The sequence below is a fragment of the Oncorhynchus nerka genome, linkage group LG1 (assembly GCF_034236695.1).
Source record: "Oncorhynchus nerka isolate Pitt River linkage group LG1, Oner_Uvic_2.0, whole genome shotgun sequence".
Taxonomy (NCBI): Eukaryota; Metazoa; Chordata; class Actinopteri; order Salmoniformes; family Salmonidae; genus Oncorhynchus; species Oncorhynchus nerka.
The window spans coordinates 14,182,315-14,209,210 of record NC_088396.1 but is presented as its reverse complement, the minus strand read 5'-3'; the positions used below and the strand labels follow the sequence as shown (position 1 = coordinate 14,209,210).

Genomic DNA, 26,896 nt, shown 5'->3' with positions numbered 1-26,896 from the left:
ATAATTGGACCGGCGTCGTCCGGGTTAGGGTAGAGTTTGGCCGGGGTAGGCCGTCATAGTAAAATAAGAATATGTTCTTAACTGACTTGCCTAGTTAAATAAAGGTTAAATGAAACATCATTATGTAATAATACCAAAATTGATTGTCCAATTTGTGTCAATGTCTTTTACTCTCTAAAATTATTGACATCTTAACATGAGGATTGACATCTTGACATGTTGTGTTTGTCACAGGCCAGACCCCCACACTTGGGCCATGTTCAGCGGATGAGTACAAATGCAGTAATGGCCAGTGCATCCCACTGCAGTATGCCTGTGACGACTATGATGACTGTGGAGACCATTCTGACGAGCTGGGCTGCAGTGAGTAACCCACCCAACTCATTTACCACAGTCTTCACTCTACATCTCAATCATCACAAACCTTTATCTTATGCTAAGCCATATGGCTGTTTGTATAATACTTAAGTGAAAGTAAACGTCGACCCTCATAATGTGACACGTGTACGTGCTCTGCCCAGACATTGGCAGTGGGCGCTCCTGCAGTGACAACATCTGTGAGCATAACTGCACAGATCTGACAGACGGAGGCTTCCTCTGCTCCTGCAAGCCTGGATACAAACCCAGACAGACAGATAGGAACACATGTGAAGGTACAGGAAGCAGCAGAACCACCTGAGTGTACAGTCGTGGCCAAAAGTTTTGAGAATGACACAAATATTAATTTCCACAAAGTTTGCTGCTTCAGTGTCTTTAGATATTTTTGTCAGATGTTACTATGGAATACTTGAGTATAATTACAAGCATTTCATAAGTGTCAAAGGCTTTTACTGATTACATGAAGTTGATGCAAAGAGTCAATATTTGCAGTGTTGACCCTTCTTTTTCAAGACCTCTGCAATCCGCCCTGGCATGCTGTCAATTAACTTCTGGGCCACTGATGGCAGCCCATTCTTGCATAATCAATGCTTGGAGTTCGTTAGAATTTGTGGGTTTTTGTTTGTCCACCCGTCTCTTGAGGATTGACCACAAGTTCTCAACGGGATTAAAGTCTGAGGAGTTTCCTGGCCATGGACCCAAATAAATGATGTTTTGTTCCCCGAGCCACTTAGTTATCACTTTTGCCTTATGTCAAGGTGCTCCATCTTGCTGGAAAAGGCATTGTTCTTCACCAAACTGTTCCTGGATGGTTGGAAAAAGTTGCTCTCTGAGGATGTGTTGGTACCATTCTTTATTCATGGCTGTGTTCTTAGTTAAAATTGTGAGTGAGCCCACTCCCTTGGCTGAGAAGCAACCCCACACATGAATGGTCTCAGGATGCTTTACTGTTGGCATGACACAGGACTGATGGTAGCGCTCACCTTGTCTTCTCCGGACAAGCTTTTTTCCGGATGCCCCAAACAATCGGAAAGGGGATTTATCAGAGAAAATTACTTTACCCCAGTCCTCAGCAGTCCGACCCCTGTACCTTTTGCAGAATATCAGTCTGTCCCTGATGTTTTTCCTAGAGAGAAGTGGCTTCTTTGCTGCCCTTCTTGACACCAAGCCATCCTCCAAAAGTCTTCGCCTCACTGTGTGTGCAGATGCACTCACACCTGCCTGCTGCCATTCCTGAGCAAGCTCTGTACTGGTGGTACCCCGATCCCTCAGCTGAATCAACTTTAGGAGACGGTCCTGGCACTTGCTGGACTTTCTTGGGTGCCCTGAAGCCTTCTTCACAACAATTGAACCGCTCTCCTTGAAGTTCTTGATGATCCGATAAATGGTTGATTTAGGTGCAATCTTACTGGCAGCAATATCCTTGCCTGTGAAGCCCTTTTTGTGCCAAGCAATGATGACGGCATGTGTTTCCTTGCAGGTAACCATGTTTGACAGAGGAAGAACAATGATTCCAAGCACCATCCTCCTTTTGAAGCTTCCAGGCTGTTATTCAAACTCAATCAACATGACAGAGTGATCTCCAGCCTTGTCCTCGTCAACACTCACACCTGTGTTCATGAGAGAATTACTGACATGATGTCAGCTGGTCCTTTTGTGGCAGGGCTGAAATGCAGTGGAAATGTTTTTGGGGGATTCAGTTCATTTGCATGGCAAAGAGGGACTTTGCAATTAATTGCAATTCATCTGATCACTCTTCATAACATTCCGGAGTATATGCAAATTGCCATCATACCACCTGAGGCAGCAGACTGTGTGAAAATGTATATTTGTGTCATTCTCAAAACTTTTGGCCACGACTGTAGAAGAAAACACCACTCTGTAACAACATCACAATCTTTGATGATCTATTCTTTCCTCTTCTTACGCTATTAGTAATATTTTGGTATTTTCTCTGTGTTTTTCCTGTTTTTCGTGTTTGTGATCAGACGTGGACGAGTGTGAGGTCTACGGGACATGTCCACAGGAGTGTCAGAACTCCAAGGGCAGTTACGAGTGCTTCTGTGCCCAGGGCTTCCGCTCAGTCAGCGAGCAGCATGGCATGGAGTGTGCTGCTGAGGGTAAGAGCTTAGCTGGACAAGTCATTTTGTCTGCATCCTAAATGCACCCTATTCCCTTTTGTAGTGCACTCCTTTTGACCAGGGCCCATACAGATGTAGGATCTTCATTTGAGCCAGTTTGCTACAGCAGGGAAGATGGTGCCATTTGGAACGTAACCTCTGTCTCCGATCTGTTAGTCCTGATTGTTCAGGAAGTTACCATATTCTCCATTCTCCATTTCAGGATACCCACCAGTGCTGCTTCTGCCCGACAATGTGCGGATTCGTTGCTTCAACCTGTCCTCAGAGCAGTATTCAGACTACGTGGACAACATGGAGCACATCCAGGCTCTGGACTACCAGTGGGATCCAGAGGGCATCGGACTCAGTAAGACCTTCAGCTCAACTAGTTAACTAGGCAGTTCTCTTGGGCTTATGTGAAGAGCACTATGGGAGTGATACAGTGACTGGGGAGGTTTTAATGTTTACTCCACTTCATTAGGAACCAAACAGAAGCAAATGGGTCAAAACAGGGAGGGACTACCTGAACTTGTTAAATGAGAAACACCTGTTTGCATTTTCCATTGCAAACATTTTGCTATGATGTGTGCTTATGAATATGACCCTGTTGTGCTTTTAGGTATTGTGTACTGGACAGTTCTGGGCCGAGGCTCTCAGTTTGGCTCTATCAAGCGGGCCTACATGACCACTTTCAATGACAACGGCAATAACCCAGTGAAGGAGTTGGATCTGAACCTGAGATACATTGCCAACCCTGATGGCATCGCTGTGGACTGGATCGGAGGGTACAAGACCTCACTCATTGCTTACTATTTTCGTTTTTTGAAAATACCTTTTGGGTTGAATACAATCTAACATCTACCTTCTGTTTCTCAGCCACATTTACTGGACAGACGCAGGGACCAATCGAATTGAAGTGGCAAAGTTAGATGGTCGCTACAGGAAGTGGTTGATCCATACTGACCTGGACCAGCCAGCTGCTATTGTTGTCAACCCAGCACTCGGGTACGGAAGTGATCAACTACAGGCTTTCTGTTTGTTCCAAAGAAGAATGAGTGTGTGTGTGTGTGTGTGTGTGTGTGTGTGTGTGTGTGTGTGTGTGTGTGTGTGTGTGTGTGTGTGTGTGTGTGTGTGTGTGTGTGTCAGTGTTCACCATAAGCTAATACACTGGATCCTCTCAGCTATAACAGCAATGTCGAGTGATCGACAGTATATAGATTTCAAAGTAGTCAAAAACATTAGTTAACAGGGACTGTTTTATGTGTCTGTGCATTCCCTAGACTCATGTACTGGACAGACTGGGGCAGGAGACCCAGGATTGAGTCTGCTTGGATGGACGGACAGCATAGGCAGGTTCTGTTGGATGAGGACCTAGGCTGGCCCACTGGACTGGCTCTGGACTACCTGAATGGAGACAGGATCTACTGGTGTGACTCCAAAGAGAACATCATAGAGTCCATGAAGCCGGACGGTACCGAGAGGAAGATCATCATGTCTGGAGGTCCGAACCCACTGAGACCTTTCTTAGATGTTGCTAACATCGTGATGTTATAGTCTTTGTAAAATCTACATTATTAACTCCCTTAAAAGTGACTGATTCAATCAGACCACATGTCCAGGACAAAGTCTCTCTTGTAAAAGAGGTATTCTGACCTCAATGGGACTTCAATAGACTAGGTCTTATGGAACTATGGCTAATTGAGTATGGTCATTTTCTGCTTCAGATATTGGTAATCCCTACAGCCTGGATGTCTTTGAGGGCCATGTGTACTGGACAACCAAGGAGCGGGGTGAAGTCTGGAAGACGGATAAGTTTGGGAAGGGGGACAAAGTGAAGGTGCTGACCATCAACCCCTGGCTGACTCAAGTCCGCATCTACCAGGAGCACAGACACAACCGTTCAGGTTAGAGTTTTTCAAGTCTAAACATACACACCGTAGTTTTCTCCTGTCTGGTGAGTGTAAGGTAGTCACTGATCTCTTCCCCCTATCAGTACCCAACCCCTGTAAGAACATGTGCAGTCACCTGTGTCTGCTGCGGCCTGGAGGCTACACCTGCACCTGCCCTCAAGGCTCGTCCCTGGTCGGCTTCAACCCCAACGAATGTGACGCAGGTATGGTCATTAAATCACATCACCTCCCTGCCATGTTGGCTGCACCATCATTTATCATTGGAATCATACTCCATGCAGGCATGGCTGCTTTGATATTGTTGTGGTGACATTGTGGTGACGTTGTGGTGACTTTGTGCGTGGCTTTCACTCCTGCAGCCATTGAGGCTCCAGTCTTAATGCCCCTTGCATGCAGATGCATGAACGGAGGGACCTGCTACACTGACGAAGGGGGCCTGCCTAAGTGCAAGTGAGTTCAGCAGCTGGTGTCAGGAAGTAGATTCGTTGTCATATTATTATAACATGTAACACCACAGCCACAAGCCATAGGAGTGTTTCGTTCCAGCAGGAAGAAACATTGTTTTTTTTGCATTTTATATTCCAGGTGTCCATATGGCTATGCAGGGAGTTACTGTGAGATGGGAAAGTCCAGGGGTGCCCCTGCAGGAACAGGTATATTATAATATGAGATAAGAAGTAGAATATCTATATGATTTCTCCCCAAACAAGTCAGTCCAATATGCCAGTCTTCATAAAAAAAAGTTTCCACTGATCAATGGTTCACAGTAGAATACTTATACAACATTGGTCAGAGACAAATTACATCATTTTTCTGGAAACCGTTGCCTCACAACTGGGGCGGCAGGTAGCCTAGTGGTTAGAGCAGTTGGACTAATAACCGAAAGGTTGCAAGATCGAATCCCCGAGCTGACAAAGTAAAAATCTGTCGTTCTGCCCCTGAACAAGTCAGTTAACCCACTGTTCCTAGGCCGTCATTGAAAATAAGAATTTGTTCTTAACTCACTTGCCTAGTTAGATCAAGGTCAAATTAGATTGTGACCTTGAGATTGGTTAAGCACTAAAGGTGTTTTTCTCTCCTGTAAAGTGACTCTATAACCTTTTAACTTCAATTGGGAGAATGTCAGCTAAGTAATAAGTCTACTGTTCTACAGTAGAAAATGGCAAACATGCAGAACATATGTTTCTATTCCTTCTAACTTTTTGAGGTTTGCTTCTTATTGCTACGTGTAGGTTAAGAGGCCCTGGGGTTGTGTTGGCCTGCTTTCTGCTAGTCATCCCGTTGTTGTTTTTCAGATGCAGAATGAAATGAAATGTTCTGCATGTAATTTACCAGCAATAAGTGAGAAATTGTTTTAGTTTCGGACTACTGATATGTACATGTTTATCTGGACACTTACAAATGATGAGTAGAAATGTTCTGGAATAAACATTGCTGCTGATATCTCTGTCTTCAGCAGTTGCCGTACTTTTAGCAGTGATTATCATCCTCATCACTGGAGCGTTGGCTGTTGGGGTTTTCCTCAACTACAAACGAACTGGCTCCTTAATCCCATCCATGCCCAAACTACCCAGGTAGGATCTCAGCTTTGACCTGATCTCACCCATCTGTGCGTGCCTCTGTTGTGTCGTTTTAAAACCAGAGCTTCATATGAGAATTGTTACCCTGGAAATTGTAAACTATTTTTCTACCGTCTCTCTTTTCCAGCCTAAGCAGTCTGGTGAAATCGGGTGACACTGGGAACGGGGTGACGTTTCGTTCGGGTGACAATGTCACCATGGATCTGGGACCTCCACCCATCGGGGTTTCATTCATTGACAGGGCCATGCAGTTGGTAAGCACTGGATTGTGTTGGATTAGCACTTAGTGGTGTCACTGTACCTTCAGACTGTACTGTCAGCATTTTAATCCTGTGTTAGGCCTGGGAGACCCCGATTGACTTTGGCCTTTTGGACCTCTGTAAATCTTTCCCTTGTACATTATTTTAAGCTATGAAAATAAATTGAGAGTCAAACACTATATATATATATACGTGTGTGTGTGTGTGTATATATATATATATATATACAGTATGTATGTATGTGTATACTACCCTAAAGAAGGCACAGTGATGCCGAAACGTTGGTGTTTTACCCAAGAAATTACTGGGAGTTTATTTACATTTTTATTTTATTTCACCTTTATTTAACCAGGTAGGCCTGTTGAGAACAAGTTCTCATTTACAACTGCGACCTGGCCAAGATAAAGCAAAGCAGTGCGACAAAATTAACAACACAGAGTTACACATAAACAAACGTACAGTCAATAACACAATAAAAATCTATGTACAGTGTGTGCAAACGTAGAAGAGTAGGGAGATATACTGTATACATATATATCCTCATCTTCATCTGAAGAGGAGAGGCGAGAAGGATCGGAGATCCTAATAAAATCAAATCAAATAACACTGTCTCTCTTTCAGGATGACAACTTTGCCGTGGAAGCGGGGAGGCAGCCAATCACATTTGAGAACCCTCTGTATGGCACTGCAGCGGCTGGATCGTCTAGTGAGCCTGCTGTCATCCACGCCACACAGGTGCGCAAAGGCAACACTGTTGCATGAACATTCCTAGGGCAGGTTGGGATTGACATCATTGTTAAAGCAGCACCAATTGCTCTGCGCTGTTTTACTCCTAACAGGTGACTGTTACTGTTAGTGGTGAGCAGATAGAGAAGAACCTTGCGAACCCAGCGTACCATACAGATCAGATTGTGTGCACCGTGGACAGTTCCACAGCCAGAGCCAAGCCTGTTCAGGTGACTCTCCCGCCCTGTACTTGTATCATTAGTTAAATGTAAGGGATTATATTGTAATTTACTCCAATTGTGTCCTACATTGACAGGAGTCCAGGTGGAGCTTCTTCAAAAGAAAATTTAAGCCAAGCACAACTTTTGAAAACCCTACCTACTCAGAGGTAAGGCCAATACTGCCACCCAAGCAGCTCCTATTCCTGTTCTACAGTAGAAAATGGCAAACTTGTAGGTTAAGAGGCCTTGGGGTTGTGTTGGCCTGTTTTCTGCTAGTCATCCCTTTGTTGTTTTTCAGATGCAGAATGAAAAAGCAGTAGGAAGCAATGAGGACAGTTCCTCCACTGACCCCTCTCCCTTTTCCCCAACTGCCAAACCCTTCAAGAGGGATCGTCCCAGCACCTACTCACCAACTGAGGACACTTTCCGAGACACAGCGAACCTTGTTAAAGAGGACAGCGATGTGTAGTCCCGTTTCCCACAGATGGGAATCAAAGACACACTCTCCTTTGCACAGAATCTATTTTTATATGCAGCCTGTGTAAAAAAAAAAATTAAAAATAAAAAAAAACGAAGATTGTTTTGAGAAAAGAAATTAGACAAACGTTTCTTTAGCATACAGAAAAGAGGTCTGTCGTGACTATGCCTTCGGATATTTCTGATGCCAATTCTTGTTTCCTGATTTTTTTTTTATTGTGATGTAATATATGTATATCTTTGCACTGAAGCTGCTGATAGAAATGTTATAAATATGTTGTACATTTGTAAATTTGAAGAGTAAGATTTTTGTCGATAATATTCTCTGGCTGTTGGAAGTAGATGAACTTATCGATAGTGCTTCATAAACAAAGTAACAGGTAACATAACAGGTGAAGTGCATTGTGAATGTACAGTAGATATATCGCATTAGGACAATGTTTTGAAAGGATAACTAACTATTTTTGCCACTGAACCAAACTGAAGATGTATGCATTTTATCTTGCATGTTTTTATATACCTCATTTCAGGGAGCAAAACAAACACAAACTGATCCAATTACCTTAGCTATTCTAAATCTATAGATGCTGTAAAAAGAAAACTATCAAAATTCTGAATATCTCGAAGAATTAGTATGCTAAGCATATTTACATGGTACTTACGTTCAAACTTGTAAAAACAATTCCCTGACTTTTTTTGGCATATATAAATCAAAACTATCATATTTAGGTAAGACTTTTTAATGAATAACGATGGCCTCTTTTTAAAATTAATTTGGAACAATACTTGAATATGCCAATGATTTTAATGTGTGAAGATGTAAAATTTTGGACATCTCTAGTGACTCTGGAGCTGGTAAAGTCCAAGAGCATCTGGAGATACAGAATTTGAAGAAATTAGGAATCTGACTGTCATTTTCTAAACATGGGTTATACATCCTGTGCTCTTAGATTGATTGTTTTATATTGTGATGAAAATGACAAATAAAGACTGTATCAATGATCATTCTAAATATGCTCAAATGGTTTTCTAGCTAGCAAAGTGGGAGACGAAATTTATGCTGCTTAGATGTAAAATGAATAAATGTTTTTTTTAAATTTTTTACAATCTCAATAGTCTGTTTTTCTTACCTTAAACTACATTGTGATTAACACAGTAATATATATTTTCTTGGCACCTCGGGAACATTTCATTTCAATATTCATGAATTATTCACTACATACACTACCGGTCAAAAGTTTTAAAACACTTACTCATTCAAGGGTTTCTCTTTATTTTTTTCCTATTTTCTACATTGTAGATGAATAGTGAAGACATCAACACTATGAAATAACACATATGGAATCATATAGTAACCAAAAGTGTTAAACAAATCAAAATATATTTTATATTTGAGATTCTTCAAATAGCTTGATGACAGCTTTGCACACTCTTGGCATTCTCTCAACCAGCTTCACCTGGAATGCTTTTCCAACAGTCTTGAAGGAGATCCCACATATGCTGAGCACTTGTTGGCTGCTTTTCCTTCACTCTGAGGTTCGACTCATCCCGAGCCATCTCAATTGGGTTGAGGTTGGGGGATTGTGGAGACCAGGTCATCTGATGCAGCACTCCATCACACCCCTTCTTGATAAAATACCCTTACACAGCCTGCAGGTGTGTTGGGTCATTGTCCTGTTGAAAAATAAATGATAGTCCCACTAAGCCCAAACCAGATGGGATGGCGTATCGCTGCAGAATGCTGTGGTAGCCATGCTGGTTATGTGTGCCTTGAATTCAAAATGAATCACAGACAGTGTCACCAGAAAAGCAACCCCACACCATAACACCTCCTCCATGCTTTACGGTGGGGAATACACATGCAGAGATCATCCTTTCCCCAACACCGCGTCTCACAAAGACACAGAGGTTGGATCCAAAAATCTCCAATTTCCATTGCTCGTGTTTCTTGGCCCAAGCAAGTCTCTTCTTCTTATTGCTGTCCTTTAGTAGTGTTTTATTTGCAGCAATTCAACCATGACAGCCTGATTCACACAGTCTCCTCTGAACAGTTGATGTTGAGATGTGTCTGTTACTTGAACTCTGTGAAGCATTTATTTGGGCTGCAATTTATAAGGCTGGTAACTCTAATGAACTGATCCTCTGCAGCAGAGGTAACTCCAGGTCTTCCATTCCTGTGGCCGTCCTCATGAGAGCAAGTTTCATCATAGCGCTTGGTGGTTCTTGAAACTTTCAAAGTTATTGAAACGTTCTGTATTGACTGACCTTCATGTCTTAAAGTAATGATGGACTGTCGTTTCTCTTTGCTTATTTGAGCTGTTCTTGCCATAATATGGACTTGGTCTTTTACCAAATAGAGCTATCTTCTGTATCCCCCTACCTTGTCACAACACAACTGATTGGCTCAAACGCATTAAGAAGGAAAGAAATTCCACAAATTAACATTTAACAAGGCACACCTGCTAATTGAAATGCATTCCAGGTGACTACCTCATGAAGCTGGTTGAGAGAATGCCAAGATTGTGCAAAGCTGTCATCAAGGTAAAGGCTCGCTATTTGAAGAATCTAAAATATATTTTGATTTTTTAAAACACTTTTTTGGTTACTACATGATTCCATATGTGTTATTTCATAGTTTTGATGTCTTCACTATTATTCTACAATGTAGAAAATAGTACAAAATAAAGGAAAAACTTGAATGAATAGGTGTTCTAAAACGTTTGACTGATAGTGTACATAATTGAGTATCTATTTTACTGAACAATGCAACATGCAACAATTTCAAAGATATTACTGATTTACAGTTCATACACTACATGACCAAAGGTATGTGGACACCTGCTCGTTGAACAGCTCATTCCAAAATCATGGGCATTAATATGGAGTCGGTCCCCCTTTGCTGCAATAACAGCCTCCACTCTTCTGGGAAGGCTTTCCTTTAGATGTTGTAACATTTCTTAAGCCTGGTGTTCGATGGGGTTGAGGTCAGGGCTCTGTGCAGGCCAGTCAAGTTCTTCCACACCGATCTCGACAAACCATTTCTGTATGGACCTCGCTTTGTGTGCGGAGGCATTGTCATGCTGACTCAGGAAAGGACCTTCCCCAAATTGTTGCCACTAAATTGGAAGCACATTGTATGTGCCACACCAACCTTCGCTTTGGCTCCCCCTCCTGTCCGGCGTCGCCGGCCTTCTAGCTGCTGCCGAACCTGCTGCTGGCAAACTCCCTTCACTCGTCAACCCCGGACTTGTCTCGTAATCATTACACACACCTGGTTCCAATCCCCACTCTATCACTGTAGGTATACTCCCTCTGTCATTTGTCTTTGTCGGTCATTGTAAATGTTGCTTGTTTTCCTGAGAGGAATCTCTCCTACTATTTCCTGAGTACTTTATTATTTTGCACTTTGGGTTTCGCTTCGCTTTTAAATATATAGTGCTTTAATAAACTCAGTAGTTCTAAACCTGTGATTGCCTCCTGCCTACTCCTCTCTACACTTGTGACAGAATGACTGACCCACGAAAACAGGACGCATCAGACACTCCTATACCACGACTCATGCCTGGACTGCCATGGACGAGGTGCTCCGGACCGTACGCCAGGTGCATGCTACACCACCAACTTCCCAGCTCCCCATGGTCGTTCCAGCCACCCCACCACCATCGACATCACCTGGTCCAATCAGTAATGTCCACCTGCCCCTCCCGGAGTGGTTTGACGGCACCCCAGGTCATTGTAGGGGGTTTCTCCTGCAGTGTGACCTCCACCTTGCCCGTCATGCCGGGACGGCCTCCGAGAAGGACAAGGTGGCCTTGGTGAGCTCGGTGCTGACAGGCAGGGTTCTGGAGTGGGCGCACGCCGTCTGGGAGAGGGACGGTCCAGAAATGCAGTCCTATGAGCGCTTCACCCAACTCTTCTGTGCTGTTTGCGACCATCCTACAGAGGACCTGTCTACATCAGGGGTCCAGGACAGCGTCTGTGTACGCTCTGGATTTCTGGACAGTGTCTGCGTCCACTGGCTGGAGCGACCAGGCCTTGTTGACGGTTTTCACAGCGGGCTACAGGCGGACGTCCAGACCGAGCTGGCCTGTCTCGATGAGGACCTCACGTTGGACCAGCTCATCGCCATGGCCATCTGCCTGGATCATTTCCTGCGTGCCCATCGTCATCCATCCCGGGGGCTCGGGTCTCTCCCAGGAACCTCCAGCGAGGCTGAGCCCATGGGGATGGGAAAGACACACCTTCCCCCAGAGGGATGTCAACGCAGCCGTCAACAGGGTCTCTACTCCTATTGCGGGGAGTCGGACCACCCCTGGAGGAGAACCAGGCGAGGAAGCGACAGGCCGGGGAGCTCTCCTGCACCTTCCCAGGAAGGCGTGGACGTGCCTTGCTTCTCTCTGTCCACCCAGCTCGTCCTCCTTCCTGTCACCTTCCTAGACTGTCCTGGCTCCCCACTGAGTCCTGCGCTACTGGCCTCAGCTTCTGCAGGCAATTTCCTAGACCGGTCAGTGGCCTTATCAATATGCATTCCTCTAGTTCCGTCACAACCCCTTATCCCAGTCCATGCCCTAGACAACCATCCCCATTAGGAACCGGACTGGTGTGCCAGACCACGATTCCCATTTTCCTCACAGTTTCTCAAAACCACCATGAACGCATCACTTTCATCATCTTAGAATCTCCTGCACACCCTGTAGTTTTATTTTTACCCTGGTTACAGTTGCATAACCTCAGTATATCGTGGACAAAGAGGAGGTTGTTGGGTTGGTCGCAGGAGTGTCAGGAAGTGTCTCTCTGTGCCACCTCCATGGAAAGTCTGGACCAGGCCACCCACGTCCCTTTTCCTGGAGGAATCCTGGGACCTACAGGTGGCTTCTTCGAAAACTCGTGCCACGTGCCTGCCCACTCCTCGCCTATGGGCCTGCACTTTCGACCTACTGCCTGGTTTTACCCTCCTTGTGGGGGCCAATCTACCCTCTCTCGCATGCACAGACCGAAGCCATGGAGGTCTACGTCCAGGAGGCGCTGGCCCAAGGATTCCTCCATCCGTCCACCTCTCCGGCCTCCTCCAGCTTCTTTTTCATGAAGAAGGACAGATTGCTCCGCCCCAGTATTGATTACCAGACACTGAATAAGGCAACTGTTAAATCCAGTTATCCCCTGCCTCTCATACCCACTGTGATCGAACAGATGCACGGTGCTCAGTACTTTACCAAATTGGATTTACGCAGTGCCTACAACCTGGAGCGCATCAGAGAGGTGGATGAATGGAAGACCGCCTTCAGAACCAGTACTACATGCCTACGGCCTGACAAATGCACCCTCTGTGTTTCATCCTTCATTAACGAGGTGTTTAGAGACATGTGGGTTGCTGTGTAGTGGTGTATATAGACAACATCTTGGTGTACTCCACTACACGTGAGCAACATGTTTCTCATGTCAGGTCCATTTTGGAGAGGTTGATAGGGCACCACCTGTACGCCAAGGCGGAGAAGTGCCTTTTCTTCCAGCAGGTGGTCTCCTTACTGGGCTCTAGCATATCTACTGCGGGAGTGGAGATGGAAGAGCAAAGGGTCAGTGCAGTACGGTTGTGGCCTGTTCCAGCCAACATAATGGCAGTGCAGCGCTTCCTAGGTTTTGCCAACTATTTCAGGCCCTTCATTGGGGGTTTCAGCACAGTGGTGGCCCCTCTTGCCTCCCTCCTGAAGGGAGGTCCTAGACAACTGCGATGGACTGAGGAGGCCAACGAAGACTTCCGTGCGCTCAAGGAACGTTTTACGAACGCACCTGTTCTGGCTTGTCCTGACCCGTCACTGCCCTTCATCGTGGAGGTGGACACCTCCGAGGTTGGAGTAGGGGCTGTTCTCTCCCAACGGACTGGATTGCCACCTAAGCTCCATCCATGCGCATTCTACTTACGGAAGCTGTCTCCCACAGAACAGAATTACAAAGTGGGGGATCGGGAGTTGCTGGCCGTCAAGAAGGTGCTGAAAACATGGTGGCACTGGCTGGAGTGTGCTCAACACCAATTCCTTGTTCGGACGGACCACCGGAACCTAGAGTATATTCAAGCAGCGAAGAGGCTGAAACCGCATCAGGCCATGTGGGCCCTATTCTTCGCCAGGTTTGACTTTACCCTCTCCTACCGGCCGGGATCTAAGAACGTCAAGGGCGATGTGTTGTCCCGGGTGCATGCCACAAGGGATCGGAGGGAGAAAGTGACACCCATTATTCCCCTGTTCCGCATTGTGACTCCTGTCGTGTAGAATGTGGACGCGACATCGGTCGAGACCTGTGACAGGAACCCTCACCTGCCCACTGCCCATAGGGGCATACCTATGTGCCCTCTAATGTGCGGGACCGTCTCCTCGCCTGGGCACACACAGCACCTGTGTCGGGGAACCCGGGTATAGCCAGTACTATCAACTGTCTCTGTACTGGTGGCCCACCATGGCCCAGGACGTCCGGGTTTACGTCTCTTCCTGATCCACTTGCACACAGAGCAAAACACTGAGACACCTCCCCTATGGCAAACTCCACCCACTTCCGGTTCTACAATGACCCTGGTCCCATCTCTCCGTGGACTTTGTCACAGACCTTCCCCCCTCGAAGGGGCACACCACCACCCTGGTCATTGTGGACTAGTTTTCCAAAGCCTGTCATTTGATTCCTCTGCCTGGTCTCACTGCAGCCATGCAGACCGCAGAGGCTCTCTTCTCTCACACCTTCTGGCACTTACAGGATCCCAGAGGACATGACGTCTGACCGTAGTCCTCAGTTCACCTCCCGTGTCTGGAAGGCCTTCATGGAATGACTGTCAGCATCACTGACACGGTCAGCATCACCTCTGGGTACCGTCTCCAATCAAATGGGCAGGTGGAAAGGGTAAATCAGGAACTGGGTAGGTACTTTTGTAGGTACTGTCAGGACCGGACGGGGGAGTGGGCTGCGTTTCTGCCTTGGGAAGAATACGCACAAAACTCCCTCCGTCACTCCTCACCTAACCTCTCACTCTTTCAGTGTGTTCTAGGCTTTGAGCCGGCCCTGGCAACCTGGCAACGGAGTCGGATTGAGGCTCTTGTGGTCGACGATTGGTTCCGGCATGCTGAGGAGGTATGGAACACAGCACACACCCGTCTCCAATGCGTCATCCTCCGGTAGAAGTCGCAGGCTGATCGTCACCGCAGTGCCCGCAAAACACCAGTCTCAATGTCAACAGTGAAGAGGCAACTCCGGGATGCTGGCCTTCTAGGCAGAGTTGCAAAGAAAAAGCCATATCTTCGACTGGCCAATAAAAAGAAAAGATTAACATGGGTAAAAGAACACAGACAGTGGACAGAGGTACAGAAGGCCAGCATCCCGGAGTCGCCTCTTCACTGTTGACATTGAGACTGGTGTTTTGCAAGTATTATTTAATGAAGCTGCCAGTTGAGGACTTGTGAGGCATCTGTTTCTCAAAATAGACACTCTAATGTACTTGTCCTCTTGCTCAGTTGTGCACCGGGGCCTCCCACTCCACTTTCTATTCTGGTTAGAGCCCGTTTGCGTTGTTCTGTGAAGGGAGTAGTACACAACGTTGTACGAAATCTTCAGCTTATTGGCAATTTCTAGCCTTAATTTCTCAGAACACGAATAGAATGATGAGTTTCAGAAGGTTTTTGTTTCTGGCCATTTTAAGCCTGTAATCAAACCCAAAAATGCTGATGCTCCAGATACTCAACTAGTCTAAAGAAGGCCAGTTTTCTAACTTATTTAATCAGAACAACAGTTTTCAGCTGTGCTAACATAATTGCAAAAGGGTTTTCTAATGATCAATTACCCTTTTAAAATGATAAACTTGTATAAGCTAACACAAAGTGCCATTGGAACACAGGAGTGATGGTTGCTAATAATGGGCCTCTGTACGCCTATGTAGATAATCCATAAAAAATCAGGCGCTTCCACCTACAATAGTCATTTACAGCATTAACAATGTCTACACTGTGTGTCTGATCAATTTGATGTTATTTTAATGTACAAAAAAATAAGAATACCCTTCACTGGAACTAAGGGGCCTAGCCCGAACCATGAAAACAGCCCCAAAACATTATTCCTCCTCTACCAAACTTTACAGTTGGCACTATGCATTGGGGCAGGTAGCGTTATCCTGGCATCCACCAAACCCAGATTTGTCTATCCGACTGCCAGATAGTGAAGCGTGATTCATCACCCCAGAGAACTCGTTTCCACTGCTCCAGAGTCCAATGGCGGCAAGCTTTACACCACTCCAGCCGATGCTTGTCATTGCGCATGGTGATCTTAGGCTTGTGTGCGGCTGCTCGGCCAAGGAAACACATTTCAAGAAGCTCCCGATGAACAGTGCTGACGTTGCTTCCAGAGGCAATGTTCTATTCTGTGAGCTTGTGTGGCCTACAACTTTGCAGCTGAGCCGATGTTGTTCCTAGACATTTCCACTTCAGAATAACAGCACTTATTGTCCCCAGCACAAGGTGCCCCTGTGTAATGATCGTGCTGTTTAATAAGCTTCTTGATATACCACACCTGTCAGGTGGATGGATTATTTTAGCAATGGAGAAATGCTCACTAACAGGGATGTAAACAAATTTGCGCACAACAAATAGAGAGAAATAAGCTTTTTTGTGTGTATGGCAAATGTTGGGGATTTATTTCAACTCATGAAACATTGGACCAACACCTTACATGTTGCACTTATATTTTTATCCGGTGTAGTATCAACATCCTTGAAATGCAAATCATGAATATAAATCAATCTAAAACGTATCATAGACGTGATTGATGAAGGAAAGAGTCCAGTGGCTCATGTGTTTGCCACACCCACTTGGTTTGCATGGCTCTTTCTGTCGTCTTTGGGGACAGGAAGTAGAACAGCGACTGTGAAGTCTGCTATGAATGCAGGGAGGTAGGACAGGGGGATCCAGATGAGTTTAGCATCCCAACCAGGTGAGTAGCGGGTCCGCGGGTGGCGGGCTGTAAGAGCATGCTGCATGCAACTGGTCACCTTGGAGATGTCTGAGCTGCACAGGAGACCCATGGAGAAATCCTGAGCTTTTACATCTGTAATAGACCACAGGAAATGGATGAGAATCAGACATGAACGTTTCAGCATTGTAATGACATGACTCAACCATTTAAAAAAAAAATACAGTACACAGTATTTACTCACATTCGTCAAAGAATTTGGGTCCATATGAGTGCTTGACCTCCTCAGGGAGACGGTTCCACAGTCTCTGCAGGTCTGCTTCAATGAGGTCCAGCCTGGTCACACCCGTCTTGAAGAAACCAGGCTCAATGATACTCACTTTTACACCAAAATGCTGCATATCCCGCCTGAACATAAGAGCAAGCAGCTTAGTCGTTATCTAGCTAATACACTAAGATGCTTAAATCTATGAATAACTCTGTGGTGCGAATCTACGCTGCACAGCGTCGCACAGTTACAGTTCCGTAATAGAATGCTTGGAAATCAATCTCGAGTTTACTGAGTTCATTATACTGTAAAACAATGCCACAGTACCTAAGGCTGTCAGAGAAGGCCTCCACACCATACTTAGATAGGCAGTAGCCTCCTCCGTTGAGGGCAAGCCTCCCCAGAATACTGGCAACATTGACCACCCTTCCTTGAGCCTTCTTTAAGAGTGGGAGGAACTTCAGGGTCACGTCAATCAGACCTATTAAATTCACATCTAGAACTTTCTTGAAGTCCTCCAACTGCATCCATTCAGTGGGGCCTATAGGTGTGGACCTCCCAGCGTTGTTGATCAGCCCCCAGAGACCTGTGATAGAGAGAGGGAAGGAGATTTCCTACAATAACGACATGTGATACAGCATTATCAAGTATTAGAGTACTCTTATATGATGAGAAATGTGGGTAGAAAGAGATACTACCGTTACTCTACAGAACAGTTGCAGTGTAACACACACTCTTTTCTACTACATGTAATCCTAGAGTGATGCCCCCTACTGCAATATGTGTCCTATCAATAGCTAGATGAATTCTGGGAATGTCAAAAGGCAATTAATTCATATTTAACCAGGGCTGGATATGTGAAGCAAAGGTGTCTTAAATATTCCATTCACTAATCTGCTTGTGGAAAGAGGTAAAGGATGCATGACATGATTGTGGATCTTGCACCAAATATTTCATTCTAAATGGGTTGGGCTACAGTAAGTGCAGTAGTAATATTTCAAAGCTTGGGATAGCCATAAATCAATATGTTTTAGTGTTTAGTGTTTAAAGCAAGAATATTCCAATTTGGCATCTAATTCAAATCACATAGACCATTTATGTGATTCAGAGTAAACTTGTCTGGTGACTAACAAACGTTTGTCAATGTTCTCATCACTGTGTCTAGATAATGTTACGGTAGGCTTTCTAGATGTTTCCTCAGCAGCTCTCAAGGTGATGGTGGTTTGAAAATATGCAGATGTATGGGTCAGTTTCGGTTAGTCAAGCACCCCTATCTCATTTTTATCTCGCCCGGTGCTCGACTCTGACTGGCACCCTATCTACCCCCATGCTGCCTTCCTCACTTACCTCGCTCTCCAACCTCGGCGCGCACAAACTCCACCGCACTCTCGATGCTCGGACTGTCGGTAACATTGAACAGAACTGTCTTCAGTCTGGGAGAGGCCGCAGCCTTCAATTCCGATTCACCTTTCTCCGTGAGACATGCGGCTATTACATGAAACCCCTTTTGGTCAAGCTGCCTTGCCACCAAATTTCCAAATCCGCTATCACAGCCCGTGATAAAGACATGTTTCTGGTCAAAATCTTCAACTTTGAAAGAATCTCTAATAAACCAGGCGATGGTTATGGCTGTAACTGAAATGAGTATGCAGGATAGAGCCAAGTGTGCCTAAAACAGACACGCATAAAATGACAACATTATTTCTTGCATAATCAATCAAGCATTGTAATAAAGAAAGTAATGTTATAAAGTTATTAAAGATAAGGAACTGTATCAATCTCACCTGAAAAAAGTCTAATAGAATATTCTCTTCAGACACCACAGGAAAGACCTGTAGGGAGTCACATTTCCGTTATATAATGGTACCTTTTCAATAACATATTATCATCTAGTCTTTCCTTCAAAACACTTACACCAGAGAAAGCTGAGTCTTCATCCATTCGTATTCCAATTACTCATTCATTTGAAAAGTTGACATGTTTGCCAGTATAATACAAACAGCATAACTATATTGATAAAGAGGAATAGGCTCTAAAGAACCATATTAAATCATATGAGGTTTCAAATTAAGACAATAGCTTCGGGTTTAGAGTAGGCCTACAGTATAATTATTCCATTTATTTTCATATGCAGTTGTTTGTCTGTGTCCTCCATCGCCATACTCCTTGTCTATCTTGCTTACAGAACTGGTACACACCTGAAGGATTATATAATTAGTTTGCCATAATCACAGCAGTCACCTGGTCATAAGCAAACTTGGCTGCAAGCAGCTCACAGCTTTTCATTTGACATAGTATACATGTCTGGCAGGTTGAAAGATAATACCTAAAAGCGTATTTCTGGTTTGAGAGAACGTGGCTGAATAGAAAATTCTACAATTCTTCTAAATTCTACAACCCTATTTTTTCAATAATTATTTCTGATTCCACAGTTGAAATTAATGGTAGCAAGTCACAGGTATATCCAATGAGAGTAAACATTTGATTAGGAAGCTTTTGTTTTTTGATAGGAAGAATTTGCTATAAAATCATACAGTAGGCTAGGTCTATTTGGTTTTCTCATCATGACACTATTCGATCATAGCAGTATAATGGCAAACAACTGTAATAGCGCTTATCTAACCACCAGATGGCCTCCTGGTCTCTCCTAAATGTGTACATAAACACTGTTGTAAAGTAAATAATGTACAAGTCCACACACTGTTGTCAACAAGGTTAAAGGTAATTTATTTCTGGCAGTGTTATGTTTATGTAAAAATGTATAATATATACCCACACAATTATATATAAACATATATTCACAAATGCAATAAGTATGTTGTGTTGAATTCAATTTGTTCACAATTGACCATTAAAAGGAACATTATTACTGCTTACACTTGCATGGAATTAGGGTTACAAAATTCTTGTTAGTTTCCACAAATTCTAGGATTTCTGAAAAATCCAGGAATTTAGGGACATTTTGCATCCTATACAACATCTTCTGTAATGTAAATTATACATTGGACCTACCATGGCTACTTGCAAGTTTGGCGTTCTCATCCAGTATATATAAAAAAAAGCAGAATGGAGTTTGTTCCGCAGTCCAACCTACGTGCTTCCCAGTGGCTACTATAAGAAGACTTTACGAGGGGCTACAGAATGGGAGCCGTGTCGAAGGTCTGTGCTGCTTGATTGTGTAATATGTCCCATTGACCTTCAATGGTTTACATGACCATAATAGTCCTGGTAAATGCATCCTCTTTCATCTGATTGCCTCTAGGGCTAGGTCACTCATGTTTTTCTTTTGAAGGTGCACTCCATTCTGCAAAGTCACACAGTATCATTGAGCAGAGCAGTGTAAGTGTGACGTTGTTCAAGACCAATGAATGAGAAGGGAGCCAGAGCAGGTAAAGTAGAATGCACATAATACTATAATCAGCAGCAACCATCTCCCCTTAGTAACCTGGGAAACAACTATTGGTTGTATCCTTCAATGAAATTTGATTAGCTTATAGCTACCCAATGTATTTATACATATTTACATCAGCAGATGTCACAAAGTGCTTCTACAGAAACACAGCCCAAGTAGAGCTAGACTAGAGTTTGGATTTATGGTCTAGAGACAGAATATAATTTACTGTATGTATCAAGTGGACACAATGAAAACATCCTCTAAACCACAAACTCTTTCCATTCAATTTTATTATCAGATCAGTGAAACACCATACAAATACAAAATGTGATTAGACAAAACGTAAATCTCAACTCTGTTTAAGTTTGTTCATTTTTCATTCATTGGTTGAATCAAATGCAATACTTTTTTCTCATCGGAAAAAAATGGAATTTTTCTTGCTGTCCCATGGGTGTAAATAAAGATTTGTTCTTACTTTTGGTCAGACAACCATTAACATTAAAGAATAGATCCTGTTGGTTTGGCCATATCTTTTAAGAGCATTTTGTCAGCGATCCAAGTTGGCAGGTAGGACATTGGCAACCATAAGAACTTGGCATCCCAGCCAGGCGAGTAGCGTGTCCGAGGGTGGAGAGCAGAGATGGCGTGCTCCATGCAGCTCACAACCTTCATCAGGTCCCCATCCAGCAACGTCGCAACATTCTTCTCCAATGTCACATTTGCTGGAAGAAAGGTATTACCTCCATTAACAAGCTGACGTCAAAGGCAGACTTAACTTGCCCAGTTCATTTGCCCTGGGCAATCCCTGTCAGCCCGTTCTTGGAGTGCTTGTCATTCTGTCACACAGGTTTTGATGAACCTATTTGCGTCAATCACACTACAGCAGCATGCACAGGTTCATGTGTATATTTGTTTGTTTAAAAAAATATATGTAAACAATATATTTTTTACAGTACCTCTCTCTGGGTAATCATGTCCATATTGATCTTTGATTTCTTCAGACAGATTATCCCACAATGTCTTTACATTCTTTCTCAGGAGATTTAGATCAGTCACACTTGTTTTGAAAAATCCTGGTTCAAGACACAGGACTTTAACTCCAAACGCTGACATGTTCATCCTGGAATTCAAAAACAGAAAATGTGCGACAACAAACATTAAAACATGTCTGCAATACAGTATCCATATAAACTCAGAGCCATAGAGAATAATGCTCTGAGCATCACTATTCAGTTTGCTATAATTCTCGAACTCATTCAAATAAACCTGATACAGTATATTCTTAGACAAAAGGCCAGGCCTCGCACCGTAGACTGTCATTGAAAGCCTCCACTCCATATTTTGACACACAGTAGGGACCCCCAAAGGCACTTATCCTCCCAAACACGCTGGCCACATTCACCACCCTGCCCCTGGCCTTCTTGATGAGGGGCAGGACACTCAGAGTCACACCAATGACTCCAATAAGGTTAACATCCAACATGGACTTGTAGTCGTCGACGGTCATCCAGTCACAGGGACCTGATGGTACAGAGACTCCAGCATTGTTCACCACAGCCCACAGACCTGAAAAAAATATTAAGGCAGACCATATTGTACAAACAAAATCACACACACAGCAGGACACAGGTTGTAGTCACAATGAAGGATGGAGGAAAACATTCCATGCTTACAAATGTCAACAAGTGCTTACATGCCAGTTGTCACATATGGGAGTGAGGTATCTTACAGTGAGAAATGTTAACTTAAAAAGGCCCAGTGCAGTCAAACACATGATTTTCCTGTGTTTTATATGTACAGTTGAAGTCAGAAGTTTACATACACTTAGGTTGGAGACATTAAAACTAGTTTTTCAACCACTCCACAAATTTCTTGGAAGAATCAAGACCTCTACAAGTCTGGTTCATCCTTGGGAGCAATTTCCAAACGCCTGAAGGTACCACATTCATCTGTACAAACAATAGTATGCAAGTATAAACACCATGGGACCACGCAGCCATCATACCGCTCAGGAAGGAGACGCGTTGTCTCCTAGAGATGAACGTACTTTGGTGTGAAAAGTGCAAATCAATCCCAGAACAACAGCAAAGGACCTTGTGAAGATGCTGGAGGAAACAGGTATAAAAGTATCTATATTCACAGTAAAACGAGTCCTATATTGACATAACCTGAAAGGCCGCTCAGCAAGGAAGAAGCCATTGCATCATGTTGTGGGGGTGCTTTGCTGCAGGAGGGACAGGTGCACTTCACAAAATAGATGGCATCCTGAGGCATTCAAATTATGTGGACATATTGAAGCAACATCTCAAGATATCAGCCAGGAAGTTAAAGCTTGGTCGCAAATGAGTCTTCCAAATGGACAATGACCTCAAGCATACTTCCAAAGTTGTGGCAAAATGGCTTAAGGACAACAAAGTCAAGGTATTGGAGTGGCCATCACAAAGCCCTGACCGCAATCCTATAGAAGATTTGTGGGCAGAACAAAAAGCGTACGCGAGCAAAGAAGCCTACAAACCTGACTCAGTTACACCAGCTCTGTCTGGAGGAATGGGCCAAAATTCACCCAACTTATTGTGGGAAGCTTGTGGAAGGCTACCCGAAACATTTGACCCGAGAAACAATTTCAAGACAATGCTACCAAATACTAATTGAGTGTATGTAAACTTCTAACCCACTGGGAATGTGATGAAAGACATCAAAGCTGAAATATATAATGCTCTACTATTATTCTGACATTTCACATCCGTAAAATAAAGTGGTGATCCTAACTGACCTAAGACAGGGATTTTTTACTAGGATTAAATGTCAGGAATTGTGAAAAACTGAGTTTAAATGTATTTGGTGCATGTATACTTCCGACTTCAACTGTATATTTTTCCACACTGAGGTTGGAATAATACTGTGAAATTATAAACATTATGATAATGCCCTTTTAGTGTAAGAGCTGTTTGAAAAGATTGCAAGAAATGTCATACTGTTTTAGTGGCCTGTCCGGTGACATCCAAACCAGTCTACCAATAACAGCTAGTTTTCAGTTCTCCCCACTCAGGCCACTCCCAGACAGTCCTAGCAAAAATCTTCCTTGAGAAAGAAGCAAGTTGTTTCTTTTTGACTATTTGAATTACAAATCAGAGTAAGGTACTTAATTCTTACCCAGAAAGTATTTGATAGAGATAACAGCTGCATTGGACCTTTAGGATGTTTGTGGTTAGAAATTCCATAGCAAAAGTTTAATCTGACACATAGTAATTATAATTATTGAGTAGACCAACAGTCAGTCTAGATACTTGGATATTTTGAATACCAAAATATCCAAGTATTACAAAAAAGTTGCAACATTTGGCTAAATTGGACTTCAAAAGACACACACCCTTCTCCCCAACCAAGGTTTTGATGAATGCTGTTGCTTTGTTGACACTGTCAGTGCTGATGACATCCAGGTGGACTGTGTTCAATCGTTCAGAAGAGACCTTCTTCAGCTCATCCTCCCCCTTCTCAGTGTAGCAGGCTGCGATCACACAGAAGCCCAGCTTGTCCAGGTGTCTGGCCAGAAGGTTCCCGAACCCAGAGTCACAGCCAGTGATGTAGACATATTTCTCTCCTTTATTGGGTACTCTTGCGAGTTCCCTGTACCAGCGGAACACAAACCAAAAAGCCACCAGTCCAATAATGTACAGGAACATTTCTGAGAGGAAAGAGGTTCATTCAGGTAAACATAATATTTTATCATATTAAAAATAAACATTTTATCTTTGCAAAGATATGTAATTGAAGGTTCATTGGGAGCATATCATATTATCTTCTATTTTACCAAGGAGCACAAACCAGTAGAAAAATCAATGCAATCAGTCCAATGGCAAAAACAGCAGAATCTTGTAGGATACTATTTTGCAAACCATATATTTCCATTCATTTTAATTGGATTTTAGAAGCAAATTCATATCTGCTGTGTTGTTTGCACTACAACATTTGTTAAAGTGTTCAAGGTCTATTTACATTTCTCCGGTGAGCAACTGAAAGTTCTGCTTAGTGACTATCCTACAGCTAGAGCAGTGTTTCTTAATCCTGTTCCCTGGGACGCAAATGAGTGACAATTTTGTTTTTGACTTTGCACTACACACCTGATTCAAATCATTGAAGCTTGATGATAGTTTGATCATTTGAATCAGCTGTGTAGTGCTTGGAAAAAACAAGAATGTGCCCAGGACAAAGGACAACTTGCCTACAGTAATTACAGAATATTTCAAAGTGAAATATATAGTAGACAGTCTGATGACATGGCCATTAGAACATGAAGTGAGGCATGGAATTAGAGGAAACTTGATGGTTAAATCAACTTGGCTACAAAAGATGATGCATTATCACAAAGTTTTATACCTCCAAACTGATTAGCCTGCCCTATTCCCTGGTTCAACAAAACCATAAACTGTCTACATAACATCTAAACGAATGATAAGATCTCCTGTTTACCATTTTAACCATGAATGATCTTTGACCACTATGGGTTATCTGATAGTATATATTGAGCAAAAATTATTCGGATAAATGGCTGAAATCTTCATACCACATCTACATTACTAGCCCCTGTTGCATACAACAACATAAAACAAAACAAAAACAAAAAATATATAAATAAAACTTGACAGCAATGACCTCCAACACCTACGCATAAAATATGAACATTAATCAGATTCAGACTCAGATTTTTTTTTTTAAATCACCTCGTTATATTTCATCACATTTTTCAATAAACACGTCTAGGCAGTTAGCCCATTCTTAGAAAGATGATACACGAGTGACTCGAATCACTTGTTCAGCGAACTGCAACTTTATCAGCTCGACTAACGTTTGTCCTAACATTTAATGTTCATCAAAAACTGAACTGCTTGATTAATATCCTTTCTCAGACATGGCAAAGAAACACTGGAAACTTACCCCAGGCGACAGAATTGCGCTCCCCTAAGTACGCTTGTTGAGTGGCTGGTAATAGTTTAACATCAGTGACTGTATGCCTTGTCCTAAAATAATTTTCTCTGTGTTCTTCACCTTCCGGTGTGTGAAGAAACTTTATTTAACCATTTTTTTATGGACGGTCGACGTACTCCATCTGCTGGACGTTATAAAAGCTGTAACTACTCTTCAACCACAGCTGAAAACCAGTCGTTCATTTCAAATGTTCGATTTGCAACCTATTTATGTGGATGAGTGAAATATATATATGTAAACACTAATGAAGTGTAAACATGACAGTGTTGAAATGTTCACCTACTGCACCAAGTCTACTGGCCTACCATTCAGGTGTGGTGGGTATGCTGGTATAGGATGTTTTCATGATGGTATCTGTCTATAATGATAGCCTATGATTATCATAGATCTATCTTGCAACACTACCCTTATTCATTCAGGGTCGTCACTCTTGCTACATTGTGAGACACCCAGTGGAATGACTCACAATGACCAGTCCTGTTTTTATTACAGGCCATCTCAAACAAACCCTCTCAAGATCCCACTTGATATGACTCATCATCAGTTACAGATGGTAATTAATAACCGTCTCTAAAGCAATACAAATTCCTGTCTATCCTGACAGCTGCCATCGCGGCTATTGACCTCAAACCATTCAGACTTTTGTAAAGACCTGAGTTTGGTCAGATATTAGGATAATTTATAACAAAGAAATGATAAGTGTACTCTTGCCTGTTGAAAGGTTTGTGGTCATAGGCACATCCTTAAAAATGTAGTTGTTGGGCTAATGAAGTATACTTGAAAATAACAAAAAGGCCCATTAACTGAATATGCTCCAAGTTATCACCTTTATTGACAATGTTTAGATTCAAAGCGATCTTCTCATTTTTAATATTAGAATCTAAAAATCACCCCTTAGCCTAGTCCTGGTCTTATCGCCAACCCCTATGGCATATCCTATGGCATTCAACTATTGACACATGGGCAATTCCACGGAAACGGAATTGCGCTGACACTTAAAATGAATGCCAAACAAAAACCATTGATTTCAAAGTTTAACAAACCATATAACTCTATGCACAAGGACTACTTTTAACCATTTTTCACTGAACATGTGAAAAAACACAGAATCTCAACTCACAAGGCAATGTTTCTTAAACTAACAGAAAGCAGAAACATTCCTCCAGAACTAAATATAAGTGTTGATATTAGTTGGCAGGGGTATTTACTTCAACATTATTGTGTTTTGATGTATTTCTAATACCTTTTAAGACCTTTTCTGCTAGATGTTTTCTAAAAAAAACTTTTCCATCTGTTTGACCAGAAATCAAAGCCTTTGCTTATTCCTAATTATTAGGATGGAAAATGGTTGAAAAATACATATATGCCTTAATTTCTCAAAAATATAATTTGACACCCAATTTGACATGCTCATATGAACTTCACATGTTGGTGCTCACGAGCCCTTTTACTAAGAAGTGAACTCCATGCATTCACATTATGATCTGACACTCATTAGCTGTTATGGGATTTTTATGAATAATGACTAAATGATGTATACATTTAACGTAAAACTATAACTAGTAGTTTTAGTCAAGAGTTAGAACAAGGACTTTCTGTTCCTTGTTAGAAACTAATGGAACTATCGTCGGACCGG

The 26,896-nt window shown here is 43.0% G+C and overlaps 4 protein-coding genes across 9 annotated transcripts in view; 2 read left to right on the top strand and 2 right to left on the bottom strand.

Moving 5' to 3' along the window:
• Nucleotides 1-8,773, top strand: part of lrp2a (low density lipoprotein receptor-related protein 2a) — a 69,638-nt gene extending 60,865 nt beyond the window's left edge. For 4 of the 5 annotated variants that reach the window (XM_029688273.2, XM_029688113.2, XM_029688194.2 and 1 more), the window contains 17 exons: nucleotides 235-363; nucleotides 522-653; nucleotides 2,367-2,498; nucleotides 2,722-2,865; nucleotides 3,118-3,283; nucleotides 3,375-3,503; nucleotides 3,779-3,999; nucleotides 4,223-4,402; nucleotides 4,492-4,611; nucleotides 4,768-4,858; nucleotides 4,994-5,061; nucleotides 5,865-5,982; nucleotides 6,116-6,242; nucleotides 6,870-6,983; nucleotides 7,088-7,204; nucleotides 7,291-7,362; nucleotides 7,494-8,773. In XM_029688273.2, the coding sequence (XP_029544133.1) occupies nucleotides 235-363; nucleotides 522-653; nucleotides 2,367-2,498; nucleotides 2,722-2,865; nucleotides 3,118-3,283; nucleotides 3,375-3,503; nucleotides 3,779-3,999; nucleotides 4,223-4,402; nucleotides 4,492-4,611; nucleotides 4,768-4,858; nucleotides 4,994-5,061; nucleotides 5,865-5,982; nucleotides 6,116-6,242; nucleotides 6,870-6,983; nucleotides 7,088-7,204; nucleotides 7,291-7,362; nucleotides 7,494-7,664 (2,231 nt within the window). In that variant the 3' untranslated portion in view covers nucleotides 7,665-8,773. The remainder of the gene's footprint in view (nucleotides 1-234; nucleotides 364-521; nucleotides 654-2,366; nucleotides 2,499-2,721; nucleotides 2,866-3,117; nucleotides 3,284-3,374; nucleotides 3,504-3,778; nucleotides 4,000-4,222; nucleotides 4,403-4,491; nucleotides 4,612-4,767; nucleotides 4,859-4,993; nucleotides 5,062-5,864; nucleotides 5,983-6,115; nucleotides 6,243-6,869; nucleotides 6,984-7,087; nucleotides 7,205-7,290; nucleotides 7,363-7,493) is intronic. The other variant, XM_029688029.2, reaches the window with a different exon arrangement.
• Nucleotides 8,774-16,305: 7,532 nt separating this feature from the next.
• Nucleotides 16,306-20,458, bottom strand: rdh1 (retinol dehydrogenase 1). Of its 2 annotated transcripts, none has more exons than XM_029687606.2 (6): nucleotides 19,893-20,458; nucleotides 18,665-18,712; nucleotides 18,228-18,549; nucleotides 17,208-17,466; nucleotides 16,857-17,020; nucleotides 16,306-16,747 (listed from the first exon to the last, which is right to left on the bottom strand). In XM_029687606.2, the coding sequence occupies exons 1-6, from the start codon at nucleotides 19,920-19,922 to the stop codon at nucleotides 16,491-16,493; spliced, it is 1,080 nt and encodes a 359-aa protein (XP_029543466.1). In that variant the 5' UTR covers nucleotides 19,923-20,458; the 3' UTR covers nucleotides 16,306-16,490. The 2 variants fall into 2 exon arrangements, with proteins under 2 accessions (XP_029543466.1, XP_029543554.1); XM_029687694.2 differs by lacking the exon at nucleotides 19,893-20,458 and adding an exon at nucleotides 18,795-19,058.
• Nucleotides 20,459-20,546: 88 nt separating this feature from the next.
• Nucleotides 20,547-25,319, bottom strand: dhrs9 (dehydrogenase/reductase (SDR family) member 9). The gene is made up of 5 exons (XM_029687812.2): nucleotides 25,210-25,319; nucleotides 23,645-23,959; nucleotides 21,582-21,840; nucleotides 21,231-21,394; nucleotides 20,547-20,996 (listed from the first exon to the last, which is right to left on the bottom strand). Exons 2-5 carry the CDS (start codon nucleotides 23,955-23,957, stop codon nucleotides 20,773-20,775), a joined length of 960 nt encoding a protein of 319 aa, XP_029543672.1. The 5' UTR covers nucleotides 23,958-23,959; nucleotides 25,210-25,319; the 3' UTR covers nucleotides 20,547-20,772.
• abcb11a (ATP-binding cassette, sub-family B (MDR/TAP), member 11a) overlaps nucleotides 23,908-26,896 on the top strand; it is a 21,173-nt gene continuing 18,184 nt past the window's right edge. Inside the window, exon 1 of the mRNA XM_029687478.2 lies at nucleotides 23,908-23,983. The gene's annotated coding sequence lies outside the window, so the exon portion shown is untranslated. The remainder of the gene's footprint in view (nucleotides 23,984-26,896) is intronic.

What these genes read in the sequence shown, in the direction of transcription:
- rdh1 (XM_029687606.2), bottom strand. Translation starts at nt 19,922, where the DNA reads ATGAGAACGCCAAACTTGCAAGTAGCCATG. An exon ending in CAAACTTGCAAGTAGCCATG is followed by an intron (nt 18,713 to 19,892) that starts GTAGGTCCAATG and finishes GACTCCCTACAG; the next exon opens with GTCTTTCCTGTGGTGTCTGA. An exon ending in CGCCGAGGTTGGAGAGCGAG is followed by an intron (nt 17,467 to 18,227) that starts GTAAGTGAGGAA and finishes TCTCTATCACAG; the next exon opens with GTCTCTGGGGGCTGATCAAC.
- dhrs9 (XM_029687812.2), bottom strand. Translation starts at nt 23,957, where the DNA reads ATGTTCCTGTACATTATTGGACTGGTGGCTTTTTGGTTTGTGTTCCGC. An exon ending in AACCTTGGTTGGGGAGAAGG is followed by an intron (nt 21,841 to 23,644) that starts GTGTGTGTCTTT and finishes TATTTTTTTCAG; the next exon opens with GTCTGTGGGCTGTGGTGAAC. An exon ending in GCTTTCAATGACAGTCTACG is followed by an intron (nt 21,395 to 21,581) that starts GTGCGAGGCCTG and finishes TTTGAATTCCAG; the next exon opens with GATGAACATGTCAGCGTTTG.